The sequence below is a fragment of the Xyrauchen texanus genome, chromosome 8 (genome assembly GCF_025860055.1).
Source record: "Xyrauchen texanus isolate HMW12.3.18 chromosome 8, RBS_HiC_50CHRs, whole genome shotgun sequence".
Taxonomy (NCBI): domain Eukaryota; kingdom Metazoa; phylum Chordata; class Actinopteri; order Cypriniformes; family Catostomidae; genus Xyrauchen; species Xyrauchen texanus.
This window is the reverse complement of record NC_068283.1, coordinates 27,719,368-27,741,748: the sequence shown is the minus strand read 5'-3', so window position 1 is coordinate 27,741,748 and position 22,381 is coordinate 27,719,368. Positions and strand designations below refer to the sequence as shown.

The following is a 22,381-nucleotide window of genomic DNA, read 5'->3' as shown; positions in this document are numbered from 1 at the left end:
CACCTGTGATGTGATATTTGAAGGTAAGAACTGAGTGTTATGTTACAACGAGTCTAAAGTGAAATGTGAATAGGTGTTGTGAACACTGTAAACACTTAATGTGTTACATTTGATAATTTAAGGGTTATTTTATAATTGTAAAAAGGGTATTGTTTATTTTATTGATTTCATTTATTTAAATTAATTAAAACAGACTCGTTATATTTTATATATCACATTGTATTGTATTGTGTTTTGTTTCCTTATTGAGGGAAAAGGTAATTTTAACTATAGTAAAAATAGTAAGGTACATATTTAACTGAGAAGAGACAAAAATTGTTAATCTAGTTAAGAGTTTAAAGTAGGTTTTATTTGGGATAAATACATAGGGAAAATTAAATACACAGAGAAATAGAGAGAATAAGAACTCAGGGCCTTTTCCATCTAAATTCGGGAGAGGAGCGCTACATAAAATGGAGGCACCGCTGGGATGTTTCCCATGTTAATTCCCTAATATATTTTAAGTTTGCGGAAAGATGAAGTTCCTTTTCTTTTCAGTAACTATAGTGCAGTAATAGTCACTATGCAAACACTAAGAGAAGAGCTTCGGGGCTGGTGTAAGGGGGAGGCATTGAACGAAGACTATGCTGTGATGGTTGTCATCCCTGAAGAAAGGGATATAGCACAAATTGAAGAAACAATGCAGACAATAAAATGCCTTGGTCGAGTAAGAGTAAGAGACAGAATTTTCAAAGAAAAGCTACAGTGTTTTCTAGTGCTGTGTGAAAGTAAAGAGAAAGTTGATCCAAAAGAAGTTCCTCCTGAAATTTCACTCACCTCAGGAACTGAATCCTGGCAAATAGTCACCTCAAGTGGAGTTGATGATAGTTCAGATGATTTTTCTAAGAAATTAAAAACCCTCCTTCACAGTGAGGGGAAAACCTTTGAGGATATTCAGGCCATGTTTACTCCCTCTGATGCTGGAATCCCCACCCCTGATGACATTATACGTGCTGTTGGAGATCTGCTTGAAAAGACAGGAAAAATTTCCAATGAAAGTGGAGGTTATAGACGTCTGAGAATGTTTTCCAGTACAATACCTATTCCTTCAGGTGAAGAACCGTATGAAAATTGGATCGAACAAGCACATTTGATGGTAGAAGAAAGTGACTGTTCTGACAAAGAAAAGAAAAGGAGGCTTATTGAGAGTCTAAGAGGGCCTGCTTTAGAAATAGTTAAAGTAGTGCGCGATACTGATGCAGCTGTTAGTTCAGAAGAATACTTGGAGGCCATCGAGCAAGCTTTTGGATCCGCTGAGTAGGGTGATGATCTCTATTTTGCATTCTGGCTGATGCAGCAGCAGTCTAAGGAACAATTATCAGATTTTCTAAGACGGCTAGAGCGTGCATTGACCAAAGTGATTCAGAGGGGAGGCATACCGGCTGACTTCCGAGATAAAGTTTGCATCGAGCAATTACTGAGAGGTGCAGTAAACTCAGATATGATGCTGCTTCGTCTGAGAATTAGGGAAAGAAAGACAGTACCCCCTACTTTTCTTGAGCTGTTAAGCGAAATACGTGCTGAAGAGGAATACGAAGTTTCTCGTGCCAGGTTGTCCACCAGAGTACATAAAATCAGTACAAGTATTGAGGATGATACTAAACACAAGGACATTCAAGCTCTTAAAGCTGAGATTAAAGAGCTAAAGTCCCAATTTGCCGCTATGACGAGTCAAGTGCAACCACAGTCAGTAGTAACACACAAGCCCATACTAAGTGCTAGTGCAAGTACCAGTCACATGCAGCAGGAAGGAAAAATAGCTGTTTTAAAGAAACAAGTGAAGAGTCTGCAGCAGCAAGTCACTAACAAAGATTGTCAGGACACTGAAATGTCGGCTCTTACGAGGAATGCTAATGTCACAAGAAAGCAAATGGCTGGTCACAGAGCACCATCTTATGAACCAGAAGAGTACTTTTGCTATAACTGCGGAGAAGATGGGCATATAGCCACTCAATGTCAAAATTCTGAGGACAAAGACAAAGTAATTCAAAAACTGATTCGCTCAAATGGAAAGACGAAGGGTAGCCCAAGAGAGATGCGCTGTGAGTCCGAAAAGAATACCACTTCCTGTTCATCGAAAAAAAGTACCATCTACCCAGTCAGTGAACCGCAAATTCCAGAAGGGCTCATAGGTCCCTCAAGCACGGTACAGCTACAAGTGAATGGACAGCCATGTACTGCTTTACTAGATAGTGGGTCACAAGTGACTATCATTTTCGAAAACTGGCTGTGTGGGGGCTAAGTGAGTCCAGTTAACCATATATTGGGTATGTAGTGGTGAGCATAGAATTCCCCAAGAAAATAACAGGTAGTACAGAGAGTATTTCTGTCCTGGCACTAATTTGTCCAGGCCCTACTAGCCCTGACCAGACCCCTGTGATTATTGGCACTAATGCCAGCCTGTTTACTCGTTTGGCACAGTTATGCAAAGAGACCACTGGAACAGATATTGCTCATACTTTAGGTATCAAAGTTGACCCAAGCTCACCTAAAAGAGACTTACCCATGGTTACTGATAGCAATGTGAAAGATGACACAGAGGATGCAGTGGGATGTGTAAAGTGGCTGGGTCCAGGACCAATAACTATCCCACCTAGAGCAGACTGTTGTGTAAAGTGTGAGGTAGAAACACAAGTCCTTTAGAAAAAGGAATACTGATGATTGATGCATCAGCTGTAACTTCACTGCCAGCGGGAGTGTTAGTGCAGGCAGTTGTAGTTCCAAGTACTTTGGTTAAGAGCAAACAGTTACTTGTGCCGGTGCTAAATGAGTCACTAAAAGAAGTAGTGATTACAGCAGGGACTATCCTTGGACATTTGTACCATACTGACACAGTTAACCCTATGCTAGTCAATGAGAACAGTGTCAAAGAAATTGATGCAGAACTGATTAACTTTGGCAACTCTAAAATTCCTATAGGGTGGAAAGAGAGATTACAACAGAAACTCTGTAAGCGAACAAATGTGTTCTCCACCCATGAGTGGGATGTAGGGTTAGCCAAAGGAGTAGAACACACTATTCGTTTATCTGATCAGAGACCTTTTCGAGAACGCTCTAGACGGCTTACCCCAGCTGACATAGATGATGTAAGAAGGCATTTACAAGAACTCTTAGCAGCTGGCACTATCAAAGAGTCTCGCAGCCAATATGCGTCTCCAATTGTGATTGCGAGAAAGAAAAATGGAGCTGTAAGAATGTGTATCGATTATAGGACACTGAATGCTAGGACTATACCTGATCAATACACTACACCAAGAATCGACGATGCACTGGACTGTCTAGCTGGTAGCCAGTGGTTCTCTGTTCTTGACTTGCGCAGTGGTTATTACCAAATTGCCATGGCAGAGGAGGACAAGGAAAAAACTGCGTTTATCTGCCCATTGGGATTTTTCCAATTCGAAAGGATGCCGCAAGGAATTATGGGAGCCCCAGCGACATTCCAAAGATTAATGGAGAAAGCTGTGGGAGACATGAAACTTTTACAAGTATTAGTGTATCTGGATGATTTAATAGTTTTTGGAAAATCCCTAGAAGAACATGAGGAGAGACTCATGAAAGTATTAGATCGTTTGGAGGAGGCTGGATTAAAAGTGTCCCTAGACAAATGTCAATTTTGCCAGAATCGAGTTAAGTACATTGGCCATATAGCATCCAATGAATGGATTGCTGCAGATCCTGACAAAATTGAAGCGGTGACCAGTTGGCCTCAGCCTACAGATCTGAAATCATTACGCTCATTTCTAGGATTCTGTGGATATTATCGACGCTTTATTGCCAACTATTCTTCAATTGTTAGGCCATTAACTGAGCTCACTAGAGGTTATGCGCCTACACAACAAGGAAAAAAGTACAGAAAAGACACCAATATCACGTACTTCAAAGAAGCTGTGCCATTTGGAGATAGATGGGATCTGTCTTGCACAGAAGCCTTCCAGCAGATAATACAGTGCCTGACAAATGCACCAGTGTTGGCATTTGCTGACCCTGGAGAGCCATACATACTACATGTGGATGCTAGTTTAAAGGGCCTTGGTGCTGTGTTATACCAAGAACATCCCGAAGGGCTTCGGCCAGTGGCTTTTGCGAGCCATAATTTAAGACCAGCAGAGCACAGGTACCCTATACATCAACTCGAGTTTCTTTCACTGAAATGGGCCGTTGTGGACAAGTTCCATGATTACTTGTATGGGGCTAAGTTTATTGTCCGAACTGACAACAACCCACTTACCTATGTGTTAACATCAGCCAAGTTGAATGCTACAGGTCATCGGTGGTTGGCTGCACTGGCCACCTATGATTTTAGTATACAGTACAGGCCAGGAAAGAACAACATAGATGCTGATTTATTGTCCCGAAGGTTCATGGATGCAGATGAAAGTAATAAGTGGAAAGACATATCAGTGACTGGAATAAAATCCATCTGCCAGAGGGTGCAAGTATTGGCTGGAGCCGATTTCCAATATGTGACCGATCACGGAAAGTAGGGACACAAGTCGGTTTTGGGGCATTTTGAGTTATTCACATATTCTGAAAGTGTAGTCTCCAAGCTTTCCAACGATTTGTAACACATGGAAATCTGACAATATTTGGAGAAGTTGTGGCCATTTGAAGGTGGGCACTCAAAAAAGCTAAAAGGGTAGAAAACGGCCTCAAAAGATTGTGCAGTTCTCACCTCTCTCTGCTGCTGGGAGTGACAATAGGGCTCATTTACATCTCATTTAGATAAGCCATACCCCTGTAAAGCTCCCCGTAAAGCACAGGGGAGCAAAAGTTCAGGAAAATGTGCCATCAAAGAAAAAAAAAGTTTGCAAACAGGTAATAAATAAATGTCTCTTAGCATCTACCGATAAAACTGTATAGGCAACTCTTATGTACACTGAGTGCTTTTCATACAAGAATGTAAAACTAAATTCAGGTGGTTGGTTGATAAAGTGACATTCCACTTTCATCGTCGCTCAGATCGTCTTTCAGAATCAGTGAACGCTTGTTCATAAGCATCCGGCTTGTCGAAGAAGTACTTCAAAACATTTTCGTTGTAACGCCACGGTTCAGCTCGTCTGCGACATTCTTTGCGGCGCCCATCTTCATTGAATTTTGATATCAGATAGAGCCGGCTAGAGCTGCATAATAAGTAGCCACGCTGTTGGGGGCGGGGCAAAAGCGCCGCGGCTATTCAGTACGGAAATACACACAGACAATGATACGCCCTACTGCATGCTAGAATCTCCGAAAAACAATCCGATTTCAACCTCAAAATGTACGCTTTTAAATATACCAATACTGTTATCTCAAACATGGAGAGGCTTCTTCATGATCTCAACTAACAGATTCTGCAAAAAAGCGGAAATCACCAATTTTGGAAAAAAACACTTGTTTCTCATTTTGCTCACAAGTTGTGCTGCCGACTTGTGTCACTGGTTTCCGTGACGGGTCACATATGTGGAACAGTTAGGAGCATCTCCGGATGTCATACCTGAGGTGTATGCTTTTCCTACAAGGTTGGAGCTTAACTCTTTGGAGCTTCTATCCAAAGCAGAGTTAATACAGGCACAGGAAGAGGATCCAGTGCTGAAGCAGGCCATAAGGGCTGTAGCTGAACAAAAGTGGCCTACGAAAGATGTTGATTCTGAAGTTGTGGCCTTGAGGCATGAAGCTGGAAAGCTATTGATGAAAGATGGATTACTCAATCGAGTATCAAAAATAGCTGATAAAACAATCTATCAATTAGTGTTGCCCAGTAAATACCGGACCATTGTTCTGAGAGCGATGCATGATGATCTTGGACATTTAGGAGTGGAGAGGATCGTTGATCAGTTAAGATGCCGGTTTTATTGGCCAAAGATGTCCTCCGATGTGCAAGACTATATTAAGAACTGTGGTGCTTGCATAACACGCAAAAGTCCATACCCTAGAGCCGCACCATTATATCAGATAGTGAGTAAAGGACCCATGGACTTGGTATGCATTGATTTTTTGTCAGTAGAGCCAGATTCAAAGGGCTTAGGTAATGTGCTAGTTGTAACGGATCACTTTACTCGTTATGCTCAAGCATTCCCCAGCAAGAATCAAAAAGCTCTCACTGTTGCAAAGACACTGGTCGAAAAGTATTTCATTCACTATGGATTACCAGCTCGTATACATTCAGACCAGGGTAGAGATTTTGAGAGCAAACTCATAAAAGAGCTACTGAATCTGCTTGGTATCCGAAAATCAAGAACGTCGCCATATCATCCAAAGGGAGACCCTCAACCTGAGCGGCTCAACCGTACATTGTTGGCTATGTTAGGGACTTTGAGTGTGGAGAAAAAACGTAGTTGGAGTCAACAGGTTCCTTATCTTGTGCATGCCTATAATAGCACTAAAAGTGATGCTACTGGGTACTCCCCATATTTTCTGATGTTCGGTAGAGAAGCCAGATTGCCAGTGGACGTGAGTTTTGGGATTTCTGCTGATGGAAATGATGAGTGCTCACACTCGCAATATGTAAATAAGATTAGAGAAAACCTGAGAAATGCTTACCAGTTGGCAACTACAGAGGCTGACAAGGTGCACAAGAGGAATAAAAGATTTCATGATCAGTGGATAACTTTCCAGTCTTTGGAATCTGGAGATCGTGTGTTGATTAAGAATCTAGGGTTGAAAGGAAAGCATAAATTAACATCAAGATGGAGCTCCGTGCCATATGTAATTTTGAGACAACTACCTAACTTACCCGTGTACCAGGTTAGACATGAACATGGAAAAAAAGTTAAAGTACTGCACAGGGATCGTTTGTTACCAATAGGACAATTGGTACGTCTGTCACAAGAAAGAGGTGTTGAAACAGATCCTGTCAAGAGAAGGACTCAGTCTTTGGACATAAAAAGGAAAAACCACACTACTAGTGTGATGGAAAAGGAAGATGTAGGATCCTCTGAAATGTCAGATGAGGATGACTATGAATATGTACAGAGACCATACAAACAATATCTCAAGGAAATGCTGACAAACCGAAGTGAAGTAACTCAGAAGATGACTCCGGTACACGAGGAAGAAAAAGGGATCGAGTCAGAAAGTATTCCAGATGATGAAGAGAATTATCATGTAGAGGAGGAGGTGGACAGTGATGTCCGAAGTTCTGAAAGTTCTTCAGGAGATGATGCAGAGTTGGAAGAGAGTGTTCATGATGGTGAAGAAATGAGAAAACCAGTTGAAGCTGAGCCTTTTAGAACAAAGAGAAAAATTAAACCAGTAATTAAACTTACCTGTGATAAACCAGGAAGAGCTAGAGATGAACCTATAACAATAGTACACCGAGGAGTAGTTATTCAGATTGGTAAAGAACTTAAACCCAAAAGATAATAAAGTATGCTATAAGTACTTATGTGGAAGTCTGTATAGGGACATTCAGACATTTTAGAAGGGGGAGAGTGTAGCCCTGCTAAAATATTAGTGTAGATCTGTTCAAATGTTATAATGTAACCTGGATTTAAACATTAAGGTATCTTAATGGATTGTTTATTTGTTTATTTATTTTATATATTTTATTTTATGTTTAATATGTGTAAAATGAATCTACATGTTATTTGATGTTGCAATGAAGAAGAAGAAAAAAGAGAAACGAAAACTTTGATGTGAACTGATGGTTTAAGTGTATGTAACTGTTATAATGTCTGTGATTGGTGGAGAGAGAGGAGAGGAGAGGAGAGGAGAGAGATGGCGGACGGTAGAGAGGAGCTGTGAGTAAAAGTTTAGACGAGAGCGAACGCTAATCTTTAAGCTACTGCAAAGGACGCTTTTAATTGATTAGTGTGTGTATTGTTTAAGCAGCGAGAGATAGCAATTTCTCTCATACGCGGTAACAGGCATATCGAGAGGCTGTGTTTTGATTTCTCCGTCGTAGAGATCACGTATTGAGTTAGACCATAAATGTGCTTCGTGAACAACGAAGTGAAGGGAGTTGACTGATTCTCGCCGAAGAGGTGTAGGAAGACCCAGATAGCGCCCTGAGATCCAGGAATATCTCAGTGGTTCCTCTGGCCACGGTGGAATGATCGTGGTAGCGGTGTTCCATGGACCGATCGTTCGCGATTTCCTCTCGGATGTGGAGAAAAACTCTGATTGCTAACAGTGAGGTATCCATCTTGTTCGAAACACGTGCACCATCAAAGTAACAGGCCTGCAACGTTTATTTTATTTTATTTAAAAGACTTTGGGGTTCAGTTTGATCATATCACATGATTATTGACATTTTGAAGGGGAAAACATTTTGTTATAATTTATGTTTATGAGTCACATTTACAGGATGTTTCACCTGTGATGTGATATTTGAAGGTAAGAACTGAGTGTTATGTTACTACGAGTCTAAAGTGAAATGTGAATAGGTGTTGTGAACACTGTAAACACTTAATGTGTTACATTTGATAATTTAAGGGTTATTTTATAATTGTAAAAAGGGTATTGTTTATTTTATTGATTTCATTTATTTAAATTAATTAAAACAGACTCGTTATATTTTATATATCACATTGTATTGTATTGTGTTTTGTTTCCTTATTGAGGGGAAAAGGTAATTTTAACTATAGTAAAAATAGTAAGGTACATATTTAACTGAGAAGAGACAAAAGTTGTTAATCTAGTTAAGAGTTTAAAGTAGGTTTTATTTGGGATAAATACATAGGGAAAATTAAATACACAGAGAAATAGAGAGAATAAGAACTCAGGGCCTTTTCCATCTAAATTAGGGAGAGGAGCGCTACAGAATGATTTAGAGTAAGACCGGGTGTTGCAGATTGTTCCAGTAGCACTGCTAACTCATGTGTAAGTGTTGAACAGAGTTGGACTCAAACTGCAGCCCTGTCTCACTCCTCGCCCTTGAGTGAAAAATTCTGTTCTTTTATTGCCAATTTTAACTGCGCACCTGTTGTCTGAATACATAGATTTGATAGTGTCGTACATTTTACCCCTGATGCCGGATTGTAGAATTTTATAATATAGACCATCATGCCAGATGGAATCGAATGCTTTTTTTAAATCAACAAAGCATGCATACATTTTGCCTTTGCTTTTTTGATGCACGTGCTGGTTGACTATTGTGTGTAGCGTGAGAATTTGGTCGGTGGTGCGGTGGTTTGGTAGGAATCCAATCTGACTCTTACTCAAGACATTGTGCTTGGTAAGGAAGGCCTGTATCCAGGCATTCAGGATACAGCAGAAAGTCTTCCCCAGATTGCTGCTCACACAAATGCATCGGTAGTTATTGGGGTCAAATTTGTCTCCACTCTTATATAATGGGTGTATTAAGCCCACACTCCAGGTGTCAGGAAAATAGCCAGATTGCAGAACCAGATTGAAGAGTTTTAACAAGGTCTCCTGCATTACTGCTGGACTGTGCTTCAGCATTTCTGTTCTAATGTTGTCTAAAGCACATGCCTTTCTGGGTTTTAGTTTCTTAAGTGCATCTGCCAGTTCTTCTCTGCTAATCTGATAGTCTAAAGGGTTTTGGTTATTTTTTATTGTAGATTCCAATTGACTCCATTTTGTATGGCAATGTCCTGGCTGTGTTGTTTATTCAGACTGTTCCATTTTTCCCAGAACTGATTATTATTAATTGAGTCTTCAATTTCATTAAGAGTGTGGTTTAGGTGTTGTTGCTTTTTGTGGCATATTGTATTTTTATAATCCCTGAGTGCTTCACAATAGTTTTGTCTGGTTTCAGATTTGTGTGGTTCTCTGTGTTTTTGGTTAGAGCTATGTCTGAGTAGTTTTCTTTTAATTTTACATTCTTTATCGAACCAAATTTCAAATTTCATTTAGTTTTCTTGTTTGTACTGAGTAAATTTGCTTTGATTGAGTGCCTTTGATAAATGTAATTTATTTGTTGCACAATTTACGTTGATCTTGTTAGCCATAAACCGTGTTGTTTGAAATCTATTGATTAGGTTGGACATTTCTTTGGAGCTAATTGCACTAAGGAATTCGGACTCATATTTTGGGGACCATTTGTATGTTGGATTTAGTTTGAACAGGTTGCTGGGCCCTTGGTCTGTTCTATGGTGTTGGAGTTTCTTTAGAAACATATTAATTTGACAGTGGTCTGATAAGATAGACTGGTCTGACAGTGAATGCACGTATATAGGAGGGGTCCATGTCTGTAATGGTATAGTCGACTACACTAGCCCCAAGACCTATGTGAATCGACCTAAAGAGTCCCCTAGGATCCTACCATTAAGCATATACAGTCCCAGGCCTCAACAGAGACACAATAACTCCTTACCGTTTTTGTTGACTGTACTGTTCGGATTGTTCCGTGTTGCAGTGGTGGGGATTAGATGTGTGTTGGCTTTCAGTATGTGGTTATTCCCATGGTTATCTATAATGTCTGGTTCTGAACCTGTCCTTGCATTTAAATCCCCACATAACATCACATTCCCCTGGGTCTGGAATTGGCTGGTTTCCGTCTGAAGCTGATCAAAATGATTGTCCTTGTAATACAGAGTGAAGGGTGAGGGTCAAAATCCCTTGGCTCTTCAGATATATCAATACATATATATATATATATATATATATATATATATATATATATATATATATATATATATATATATACCTTTTATATTAATATCTATCTGTATTCTGTTGCTTAACTTCTTTAATAAAGTGATGAATTAACTATATGCATGATCACATAATCAATTCTATTTTCTTATGCATAATTGAAATATACTTTGAATCATATGTGTGTTGAATGTTAGTGAGTCTCTTTTAGGAACATTCCAGAGTCTCTCTGTCCTGCACGTCGGCTGAAGGTCTTTTGAGGGATAAGCTTATTTGTGACGCTCTCCAGCTTCTCAGGGGAGGGGGTCAGGGGGGATGCGTTAAACATGTGTTCCAGATGTATTCTGTGTTCGATTGTTACCTTTCCATGACTAATTATATGGTTTAAAGTCCTATGTAATAACACCTGAATAGTAGAAGTATGATTTTCTCTTATTATTTCTTTAGGGAAGAAATGTATGTTATTTCAACCCTCTCCTCTGCCCGAGGAGTGAATATTTTATCTCTCTGTTTTGGTTTAAATGGCCTGATAACGTGGTGCTCTGGCTCTCTTGTGCCCAGAGAAGAACTGTCGTTCATCAGTGTTTTGTGTGTGCGTCTGACCTTCTACCTAGGTTTTGAACCAGGGGTGCACACCAGGCCGACACGAAGACGCCCCGCGACCATCTGCGAGGTCACTTCAGACGTAAATCTCGGGCGCGGACGACAAGTGCGCTGATTAATGTTGATAGGCCATTTAACTATCTATATGTTGTGACTTTATGTTCTTTTAGCCAATCAGGAGTAAAATAATGGAATGTACGTCCTTGCAAATGGTATAATTGATGTAAGATTTTGTGTAAGGTATGAGTTGGCTTTTGATCTCCTCGTGAGACTTTGCCGCTGGCTCTACCAATTTCACTGTAAACTATTCTTCAGTAAATTTTGATTCTTTAATTGAATTTCTCGACTCCTGGTTTTCTTTCTCCATATCTGGTCCGGGTCATAACTGTTATAGCCCTAACAGGAGACTCTGATGGATGTATGTAGGTTGCACAGATGTAAAGGTCCTTGTCACAGTCTATGATGCCTTTTTTAAGTTTAAGCAAATCATGTTATGAGTCTTTTTTCGTGATTGATAGACTGTTTTTTAGAGTCTCTTTGTACCAAATGATGACCCCACCAGAGTCGCTTCCGCGTTTCACGTTACAGTTTTTAAGTGATGGCAATAATATTTCCCTGTATCCTAAAGGGCAGTGACTGTCCACATATGATCTGCACCATGTTTCTTGCAGAATAATGATGTTGTGGTTATAAATGTTTTTCAGGAACTCAGTTTTTAAAGTCTTGGCCCCTATGATTGTGGAGTAGAGGCCTTGAATATTCCAAGAGCTTATAGTGAAAGAAGTCATAGTGAAATAAAGTGAGGTGTTTTGGTGGTCCAGCTGGCTTACCCCAGTATCTTAAACCTAGAAGCCTTTGGCTTTCTAAATGAGTAGGTCATTGGTGTTTTTTACTTTTCTGACCACTGATTGTAAAATCTCAGAGTATTCTGTAAGTTTTATGAAGAGATGATGTCAGCTTTATCATGGATTTAAGAAAAATTGCATCAGCATGACCAACAATATCAATAAAATCAATGATATCAACAATCATAATCATCAAGGGTTTAATAACAGCCGGTAGCTGGTAGGCGTGACAGATGTCTTGCATCTGATTGGTTAAAAGAGGCGGAGTCAAATCAAAACGATCAGAAGGGGTTAAACAATATCTTGTTAAACAGTATGCCATTCATTGTTCAGTATCCACCTAATTTTTCAGCAAAACAAGGGCCCCGCCATTATCAACCTTGCATTTGGACCATTTCTGGTATCAGCCACTTCCAGCTATTTTATCGATACAAAAATATTTACATAATGCTGCTTTATATTTCAGGCTGCCAATATATGTCGTCATGTTATTATCATTAATTATGATTTTCGTAAACTCATTGGCTTTGAATGCATATAGTTTTAACCTATATCACATTTTACCATCTTTTTATCATACTGTTACACAGGCCGAATAAATGAGAGATCAGCCACTGACAGGACAGTCCTCCACACCGTCTGACACACCTCCACAAGCTTTACACAATCAGCAGAGAGAAGAAAGCCATGGGCCAAATGCTGCTTTAACTTTCCTTGCATCTTGTTTCATCTTGGCAAATGAATAAACACATTTTACTCTCCGTTCTTGTCAGAGAGCATTGTCACTTTCTTAGCAGTGTATAGTAACAGATCACACATTCAGCATGGCTAATGAAACATTGGCTTTGGAAATAAACAAATAAATGCATCATCAGTTGTAATGCAGGTACATATAAATGGAGGTTTACATGGAGACAAGAAACACTGCATCATCAGGATCTCAGTAAAGAAGAAGATTTTATTACCATCTCTTCAATACAACAACACTTCAACAAGTGAATGATTTACTTACTCTTTTACTATAAATGCTGAAGTTAGGAAATTACAAGACATTAGGCCATCATTCTGCTGTACATCCTGTGGTTTTGTGATAGTTTATAAACTTATATTACTAAATTCTGGTATTATTATGCTTCTCTTTATTTACACTGCAGTCAACAAAAGGTTTGGCTGTGGCTCAGGTAGAGCGGATCGGCCGCTAACCCGTAAAGCGCTTTAGTAACCTCTAAGGTTACAAAAGGCGCTATATAATGGCAGACCAATTTACCAATAACAGGAACTTTTACACATTTGCTGGAAATGCAGCCACTTCTTACTTCCGCGTTACAAAATAAGGTGGATACAAGGCATGGGGCAAATCCAGTCAAATTATTGGTTTGTTGGAAATTTTGAGAAGTATGATATGATCTATAGAGAATAAAATAGGCTGTAACATGTGATGCTATATAATTTTTTGTAAACAAAGCCATGTGGCTCCTAATTAAATTCTGTTACAATTTTTTTTATTTTTTTATTTTAAGGACTGGATTTAATTTCTAAATTACAACAAATATTATTTAAAAAAATGTGAGAGCAAATGCATCAAATGGAGGTTTAGTTTTTTAATTAGTACAAAAATGTATGGCATAACCATAGTAAAACTACAGAAATAAATGTGTGAAACACTTGAAAAATCACAACCCTTCAAGAGTCTAAATTAATTAAAATGTTATGATTGTGTAGCTTATCTCACAATAAGTTGATGGAATTTTGGCCCATTCCTCCAGACAGAACTGGTGTAACTGATTCAGGTTTGTAGGCCTGTTCTGGGATTGATTTGCACTTTTTGCACCAAACTATGTTCATCACTAGGAGACAGAATGCATCTCCTTCATGAGCGGTTGATGGCTGTTTGGTTCCATAGTACTTATACTTGCGTACTATTATTTGTACAGATGAACGTGGTACCCTTCAGGCATTTGGAAATCGCTCCCAAGGATGAACCAGAATTGTGAAGGTACACAATTGTTTTTCTGAGGTCTTGGCTGATTTCTTTTTATTTTCCTATGATGTCAAGCAAAAAGGCACTGAGTTTGAAGGTAGGCCTTAAAATACATTCTCAGGTACACTTCCAGTTCAATACACCTCCTATCAGAAGCTAATTGGCTAATTGTCTAAAGGCTTGACATAATTTTCTGGAATTTTCCAAGCTGCTTAAAGGCACAGTTAACTTAGTGTATTTACACTTCTGACCCACTGTAACTGTGATATTGTCACGATTCCCTTGTTGTCTGCCCTGTGTTTCACCAGTCTTTGTCTCAAACTCCTATTCCCTTTGTAAAACTACACTTCCCATGATTCCCAGCCCTCATCACTGCCAGCCCTGTGTCATTGTGCTCACCTGATCGTCGTTTGTCATCATCATGTCTCCTGTGTATTTAAACCCTGCTGTTTCTCCATTCCCCTGTCGATTGTCGATGTATTTGGATGCTTGTTCCCATGTTCGTTGATGTTTACCCTGCCAGTTTACCTTTGTGTGTTTTTGTTGTGTTTCCCCATTGAGGGTATTTCCTTTGTTTTGGTTTTGTCTATTTTAGTTGTTCAATAAAGCTAACCCTGCATTTAGATCCTCGCCCCTCGTCTGCTGTCCTGCTCATCGTAACAGAACAATTGACCAACAATGGATCTAGCAGGGTTCCTCACGGAGCTGACACAGGTGGGCTTGTCTGTCCGGGAGTTCTCCCACTTCTTCACCAGTGTGGCCAGTTACACCGGCTGGGATGACCACACTATGAAGGTGGCGTACCGGTGCGATGTACCCAAACACCGATGGTGGGAACTCCCGGAGACTACACTTGGCAAGAGTATGTGGGTCTCATCGTAGAGGAATTTGCTGCCGGGGAGCCACCTCTCCTGATCCCGGCTCCCGCCTCTGGGCTTTCCTCTCCAGCCACGGTGAGTGAGCCAATCCCCACACCTGCCGTGGTCAACGAACCTGCACTGCCGACTTCATCCGCCCGGAGGAGGAGGAAAAGAGGAAAGGCCTCTGCTCTCCAGCCTCCGCCAATCACGGTCAACCATCTAGCGCCTGCAGCCCCGAACGTCAGTGAGCCAGCGCCTGCAGCCCCGAACGTCAGTGAGCCAGCGCCTGTAGCCTCGAACGTCAGTGAGCCAGTGCCTGTAGCCTCAACCGTCCCAGAGCCAGCACCTGTAGCCATGACCGTCCAAGAGCCAGCGCATCTCGAGCCTCCCAGGGCTTCACCTCTCGAGTCTCTCGAGCCTCCCAGGGCTCCGCCTCTCGAGCTTCCCAGGGCTCCGCCTCTCGAGCCTCTCGAGCTTCCCAGGGCTCCGCCTCTCGAGCCTCCCAGGGCTTCGTCTCCCGAGTCTCTCGAGCCTCCCAGGGCTTCATCTCTAGAGCCTCCCAGGGCTTCGTCTCTAGAGCCTCCCAGGGCTTCGTCTCTCGAGCCTCCCAGGGCTTCGTCTCTCGAGCCTCCCAGGGCTCCGCCTCTCGAGCCTCCCAGGGCTCCGCCTCCCAGGGCTCCGCCTCTCGAGCCTCTCAAGCCTCCCAGGGCTTCGTCTCCCGAGTCTCTCAAGCCTCCCAGGGCTTCATCTCCCGAGTCTCTCGAGCCTCCCAGGGTGCCGCCTCTCGATCCTCCTACGGCGCCATCTCCCTCGGCTCCGCCTCTAGAGCCTCCTACGGCTCCACCTCCAGAGCCTTCCAGGTCTTCGCCTCTAAAGCCTCCTACGGCGCCACCTTCCTTGGCTCCACCTCCTGAGCCTTCCAGGGCTCCGCCTCTAAAGCCTCCTACGGCGCCACCTTCCTCTGCTCCGCCTCCTGAGCCTTCCAGGGCTCCGCCTCTAAAGCCTCCTACGGCGCCGCCTTCCTCTGCTCTGCCTCCTGAGCCTCCAACGGCTCCGCCTCCTGAGCCCCCAGGGCTTTCCATGGTTCCGCCTCCCTCAGCTCCGCCTCCTGAGCCTCCAAAGAGGCTGTGCTTATATTGATATGTTCCTCTTTAGACATGTCACAAGACACAAACATGTATGATCCTGGCCCTTGCTTTACTTAAAATTGTAGAACAAATGGGCAACCATTAGTTTAAAAGTTTATTGCATGTACATCTGCATGATAACTCAATAATAAGTTCACATACCTCCTCCTGTGCAGAACACAACTTTAGCCCCGTTCTCCACTGCAAATCGGACGTGAATTAAGTTTTATCTGCTCATTTTTTTCTTTAATTTTCATAATATAACAACAAGAAAGCCAGTTAAAACCCTTACCAAATACTTTCACAATGCCTCTTCCAATGCCTTTAGAGCCACCAGTAACAATAACAACTTTGTTTAGATAGCGCTGAGCACAAGCCATTTAAGTACTGCTATGCTTTCAGGTAGAAGCAAATGTAAATAATATCAGTTTGATTTTATTCCCTGTTTCTGCAGAGGACTGCTTGTCTGCTCCAGTAAGTGGTTTCTATAATTTTGAAATCATCTGATGGAGAAGTTGCATCTGTCAACAGACACATCATGTGGGTTATGGGTCTTGTAGTTTTGGATTAATGCAGTGAAACTTTCTTATAATTTTAAGTGAAGAGCGTGAGTGAGGCCACGCAGTTTGTAAAAAATAATTATTTCTGGAAACTTGCATGCTGCACACCCCATTCAGGAACATATAGGACCAATAAATATGTTAATTGCTACATGTTACGCAGATTACAATCCAACTCTATCACCAATGGGCACTTGAGCAAGGCAGTTAACCCTCTATTGCTCCGGGAAGACTGTCATTGGATTGTAAATTGTCAAGTCAAGTCATTTTTATTTGTATAGCGCCTTTCACAACACACATCTTTTCAAACCAGCTTTACAGAAGATCAGACATTAACAGAAGATAAAACAGTAATATCTATAATGTCTTAGAGTCATCCTTGTGTAGTTTGATAAAATATGATTGTGAATTGTTTAAAAATTAGTAATTAAATAATAATTGTATTTATAAGCTGATGGCAACTGTGGCAAGGAACACAAAACTCCATAAGATGTTGGTTAATGGGATAAAAATGACCTTGGGATAAACTAGACTCATTGTGTGTTCCCCTCTGGCTAACATCATGAATATAATGCCAATATTACTTATGTATAGTTCAAGTCATGGTGTAAAATTATTACAAAGTTAGTGTTAAGGGTCAGTGTTTAACACTAAGATTAATGAGTAAAGTCTTTGTAGTTCATCATGGAATAACTGCAGAAGTTCACATAGATGCAATTGTCCTTGTTAGTTGGTTGATGAAGGCTTTTCTTGGAAATTAATTGGTAGTCTATGTATTTGTGAAACGGACCAAGGAAGGGACGGAAACAGGCGTCAGCTTAAGGGGTAAGCTTTATTTCTCACTTAATTTACATATATATATATATATATATATATATATGACACACAGGTATTCTTGGCCTTGTTGTCGGGCTCTCTCTCTCGATGCTCTGTGGCTGCTGGCTTTTATCCGCTCTCCTCACGCTACTGCAATTAGACACAGGTGTTAGGCTTAATTTTAGCTCAGGTGTAAGCACCCTTACCGCTTTTCTCTCCCGGACGGGCGCTTGACCACTCCCCCGCTGCCACATACCCCCACCGCCCGACTCAGGCTGGGGCGTCATCCGGCCTGCCTACCACTCCCCCCCCATTTCTGGAGAGGAAGTCAGCGGCAGCCATCTGCACCCCCGGTCTGTGGACCACCTTGAACTTAAAAGGCTGGAGTGCCAGATACCAACGGGTGATTCATGCGGTGGAGCCACTGCAGTGGGGCATGATCCGAGCAGAGGGTGAAGGCCCGCCCCAGCAGGTAGTAACGGAGGGTGAGGACCGCCCACTTGATGGCCAGACACTCCTTCTCTACGGTGCTGTACTTGGTCTCCCTCAAGGAGAGCTTCCGGCTAATGTACAGCACTGGGCGCTTCTCTCCCTCCACCACCTGCGAGAGTACGGCCCCCAGCCCTCTGTCTGAAGCGTCCGTTTGTAATACAAAGGGGAGAGAGAAGTTAGGTTTATGCAAAAGCGGCCCCCCACAAAGTGCAGCTTTAATCTGAGTAAACGCCTGTTGGCACTGCTCCGACCATTGGACCGGATCTGGAGCCCCCTTTTTAGTGAGGTCAGTCAGCGGGCTGGTGACATCCGAATAATTAGGCACAAACCGTCTGTAATAGCCAGCCAGCCCCAGGAACTGCCTCACCCCTTTTTTGGTCTTGGGTCTAGGGCAAGTCGCAATCGCCGCGGTCTTATCAATTTGGGGACGCACCTGGCCATGACCCAAGTGGAACCCCAGATACCGTACCTCCACATGCCCAATCAGCGACTTCTTAGGGTTTGCTGTGAGCCCCGCCACGCAGCGATCTCAGGATCGGCCCTCAGATGTTGCATGTGCCGCTGCCAATCATTGCTATAAATGACAATATCATCTAAATAGGCAGCAGCATACGCGGTGTGAGGTCTGAGGATCCGATCCATGAGTCGCTGAAACGTGGCCGGAGCCCCAAAAAAACCGAAAGGAAGCGTCACAAATTGGTGTATTCCAAACGGCGTCGTGAAGGCTGTTTTCTCACGGGACATTGGTGTCAAGGGGATCTGCCAATAACCCTTTGTTAAATCCAAGGTCGAATAAAACCAAGCCGTACCTAACCGATCGAGCAGTTCATCAACACGGGGCATTGGGTACGCGTCAAATTTAGACACCGCATTGACTTTTCTGTAATCCACACAGAATCGAACAGACCCGTCGCTCTTCGGAACAAGAACAACCGGGCTGGACCAATCACTGTGGGATTCCTCTATTACGCCCATATCAAGCATCGCATCTAATTCCTCCCGAACTATTTTCTTTTTGTGTTCGGGTAAACGATAGGGCGGCTACGTACCACCACGCCCGGTTCGGTCTCGATGTGGTGCTGTATGACATTTGTACGGCCCGGTAGAGGAGAAAACACGTCTGCAAATTCCATTTGTAAATCGGAAACCTCTGTGAGTTGACGCGGTGAGAGGTGGTCTCCACAAGTAACCGGGGTGTTGAGATTGCGAGCTTTGTTTACCTCTGGTCTGAGCTCCGCCCTCTCCGGAACTACTGTGGCCAACGTCACAACGTCTTCTCTCCACAATTTCAGGAGGTTGAGGTGATATATTTGACGCGCACCCCCTCTAACGTTTAACCTCATAATCGAGATCCCCAACTCGTTGTGTGACCTCAAAGGGTCCTTGCCACTTGGCGAGTAATTTAGAGCTCGATGTTGGGAGCAATACAAGTATCTTATCTCCCGGTGCAAATTCCCGTAGCCAAGCACCCCTGTCATACAGCCGGCATTGGCGTTCTTGAGCCTGGAGCAAATTCTCCTGTGTTAGTCGCCCCAGTGTGTGGAGTTTTGCTCTAAGATCAAGAACGTACTGAATTTAATTTTGGCTATTAGAAGGTCCCTCCTCCCAAGCTTCGCGGATGACGTCGAGGACCCCGCGTGGGCGTCGCCCGTAGAGCAGCTCAAACGGGGAAAACCCTGTGGAGGCTTGTGGGACCTCTCGTACTGCAAACAACAGGGGGTCCAGCCACTTATCCCAATTTCTAGCGTCATCGTGTATGAATTTACGAATCATGTTCTTGAGCGCTTTATTAAACCGCTCCACTAGGCCATCAGTCTGCGGATGGTAAACGCTAGTGCTGAATCGATTTAATGCCCAAGAGCTCGTAAAGTTCAGCGGAGTGTTCGTGACATAAAAGTCGTAGCCTTGATCGGTGAGGATTTCTTTCGAATCCCCACCCGGGAGATTATCTTGAAGAGTGCCCCTGCAACACTACGTGCGGAGATGTTGCTCAGAGGCACTGCTTCCGGATATCGCGTTGCGTAATCCACTAGGACTAACACGAAGCGATGCCCGCGTGCTGTCCGTTCTAATGGCCCGACGAGGTCCATCCCAATTCTTTCGAAGGGGACCTCGATCAATGGTAAAGGGCGCAATAGCGTTTTTGGGGTGGCCGGTGGGTTTACCAGCTGACATTCACGGCACGCCGCACACCACCTGCGGACGTCACCGCCAATGCCCGGCCAATAGAAACGGGCTGACGGAGAAGTGTTTTTCGTTCCCCTAGGTGACCGGTCATAGGATTATAGTGAGCCGCCTGGAAAATCATTTCCCGGCGGCTCTGTGGAATCAACAATTGTGTCACCTCCTCCTTTGTTTGAGCGTCCTGCGTCACTCTGTACAACCGATCTTTAATAAGCGAAAAATATGGATATGAAATGGCGACACCCGGCCGGAGTTGTTGACCATCGATTACTCTCACTTGGTCAAAAGCGTGCTTAAGGGTTTCATCCCGCGACTGCTCCAAGGGGAAGTCCCCTCCGGAATTCCCTGAGAGGAGGGCGACAACCTCGCCCTTTCCTCGTCATTCGAGCAGCCGAGGACGGCCCCGCTCCGCCTCCCCGCCAAAGCATCGCACATCACACATCTCTTCACTTTCAAGCAGGACCCATCCGCACAAACTCCCTCCAATAAATTTCTAAAATTCGGCCAATCAGTACCCAAAATTAGCGGATGGGTGAGGCGGGAACTAACTGCTGCCTCCACACTATGTTTTTCTCCCCGGAATTTGATCGCCAAAGTCACCATGCTGAGCCCAAAGCCCCGGGTTGAACCAAGCGTTGGTGGATGGTGGTCTGGTTACAGCCGGTATCCAACAAAGCTTGGTATGTACCCCCCTGGATCCTTACCGGAATACGGTACGCTCCAGCCCGATCGGGGGCAACCTGCGGGACATCGGAGACCCGCACCACCGTCCCTACTTCCATCAGCGGACACTGATCCCAGAAGTGGTCCGGGTCTCCGCACCTCCAGCAGACCGGCCCAGGCGCCACGGCTGCACCTGTGCTGGCGGGCGCCCCCACCTGAGGAGAGCGGTTGAAGGACGGGGAAGGGGTAGGCGGGCTCTCCCACGGCCGGGAAGTTGGTCTCACGAATCCTCCATGCCTGCGCGGGGCAGGAACGGACCCTGGGGAGAGAGCAGAGCAAGAGGGAAGAGGGGAGGGGAAAAAAACAGGGGAAGACACGGGGAAGGGGAGAGAGAGGAGGAGGGCTCATACGCCCTCGGTATCGCCGCCAAGTGGTCCTCCGCAAGCTGGACAGCTGCCTCCAGTGACGCCGGGCGGTGGCACTGGACCCACTCCGCCGTTCTCCTGGGCAGCCGTTGCGCGAATTGCTCCAGCACCACCTGATTGATGACTCCCTCGACGTCACGGTCCCCCGCGAGCAGCCACCGCCGACAGGCGTCCCGGAGCCGATGAGCAAACGCGAACGGGCGATCGGACTTCTCTAGCTTCATGCTCCGGAAGAGCTGGCGATTCTCTTCTGGGCTCCGACCGACCCGTTGCAGAATGGCCCTCTTCAGGTCAGAGTAAGCCAGGAGGTTTGTTGCCGGCAGTTGTTGTGCCGCGAGTTGGGCTTCCCCGGACAGGAGAGGAATTAGGCGGGCTGCCCACTGTTCGGGCGGCCAGCCCCAGATTTCTGCCGTCCGCTCGAACAAGTCGAGGAAGGCCTCAGGATCATCTGCTGCCCCCATCTTCTGTAACGTGGGCGGGGGTAGCGTAGCGTGGGTGTCCGGGGTCGCGGCTGGGGCCGACGCAGTCTCCTGGCTGAGGAGGCTCCGGATAGCGAGTCGGTCCTCTGCCTGAGCCTGCATGAGCTCGAAAAAACATCGATCTTGATCCTGCCGGAGCTCAAGCAGGGATTGTTGGTGGCCTTGATGGAGAGTAGCGAGGGACTGGAGGACTTCCGCCAGCTGGGAGGACTCTATGGGGCGACTGTTCCATAACTTGGAAAAAAGGTGTTCCTTCTATTCCCGGGTTTCGGCACCAGTGTGAAACGGACCAAGGAAGGGACGGAAACAGGCGTCAGCTTAAGGGGTAAGCTTTATTTCTCACTTAATTTACATATATATATATATATATATATATATATATATATATATATATATATATATATATATGACACGCAGGTATTCTTGGCCTTGTTGTTGGGCTCTCTCTCTCGATGCTCTGTGGCCGCTGGCTTTTATCCGCTCTCCTCACGCTACTGCAATTAGACACAGGTGTTAGGCTTAATTTTAGCTCAGGTGTAAGCGCCCTTACCGCTTTTCTCTCCCGGACGGGCGCTTGACCATGCCCCCGCTGCCACAGTATTCCATTTCAAGAGTGTAGACCATCATTAGACCGAGGTGATGCAGGCAGAGATCAGAGAGGTGCATCGCAGTTCAACCTGGTCTGTAATTTCAGTGAGGTCTATCCTAAGTCCAAGGTTCAGGCAGTGGCATATGGAGGTTATGGTTGGAGTTGGCATCAGTTCATCCTCT

The 22,381-nt window shown here is 44.0% G+C and overlaps 1 protein-coding gene across 1 annotated transcript; it reads left to right on the top strand.

Annotated features, from left to right (window-relative positions):
* Positions 1-562: 562 nt before the first annotated feature.
* LOC127648130 (paraneoplastic antigen Ma2 homolog) lies at positions 563-1,300 on the top strand. Its single transcript, XM_052132728.1, has one exon. It carries the CDS (start codon positions 563-565, stop codon positions 1,298-1,300), a length of 738 nt encoding a protein of 245 aa, XP_051988688.1.
* Positions 1,301-22,381: the final 21,081 nt, after the last annotated feature.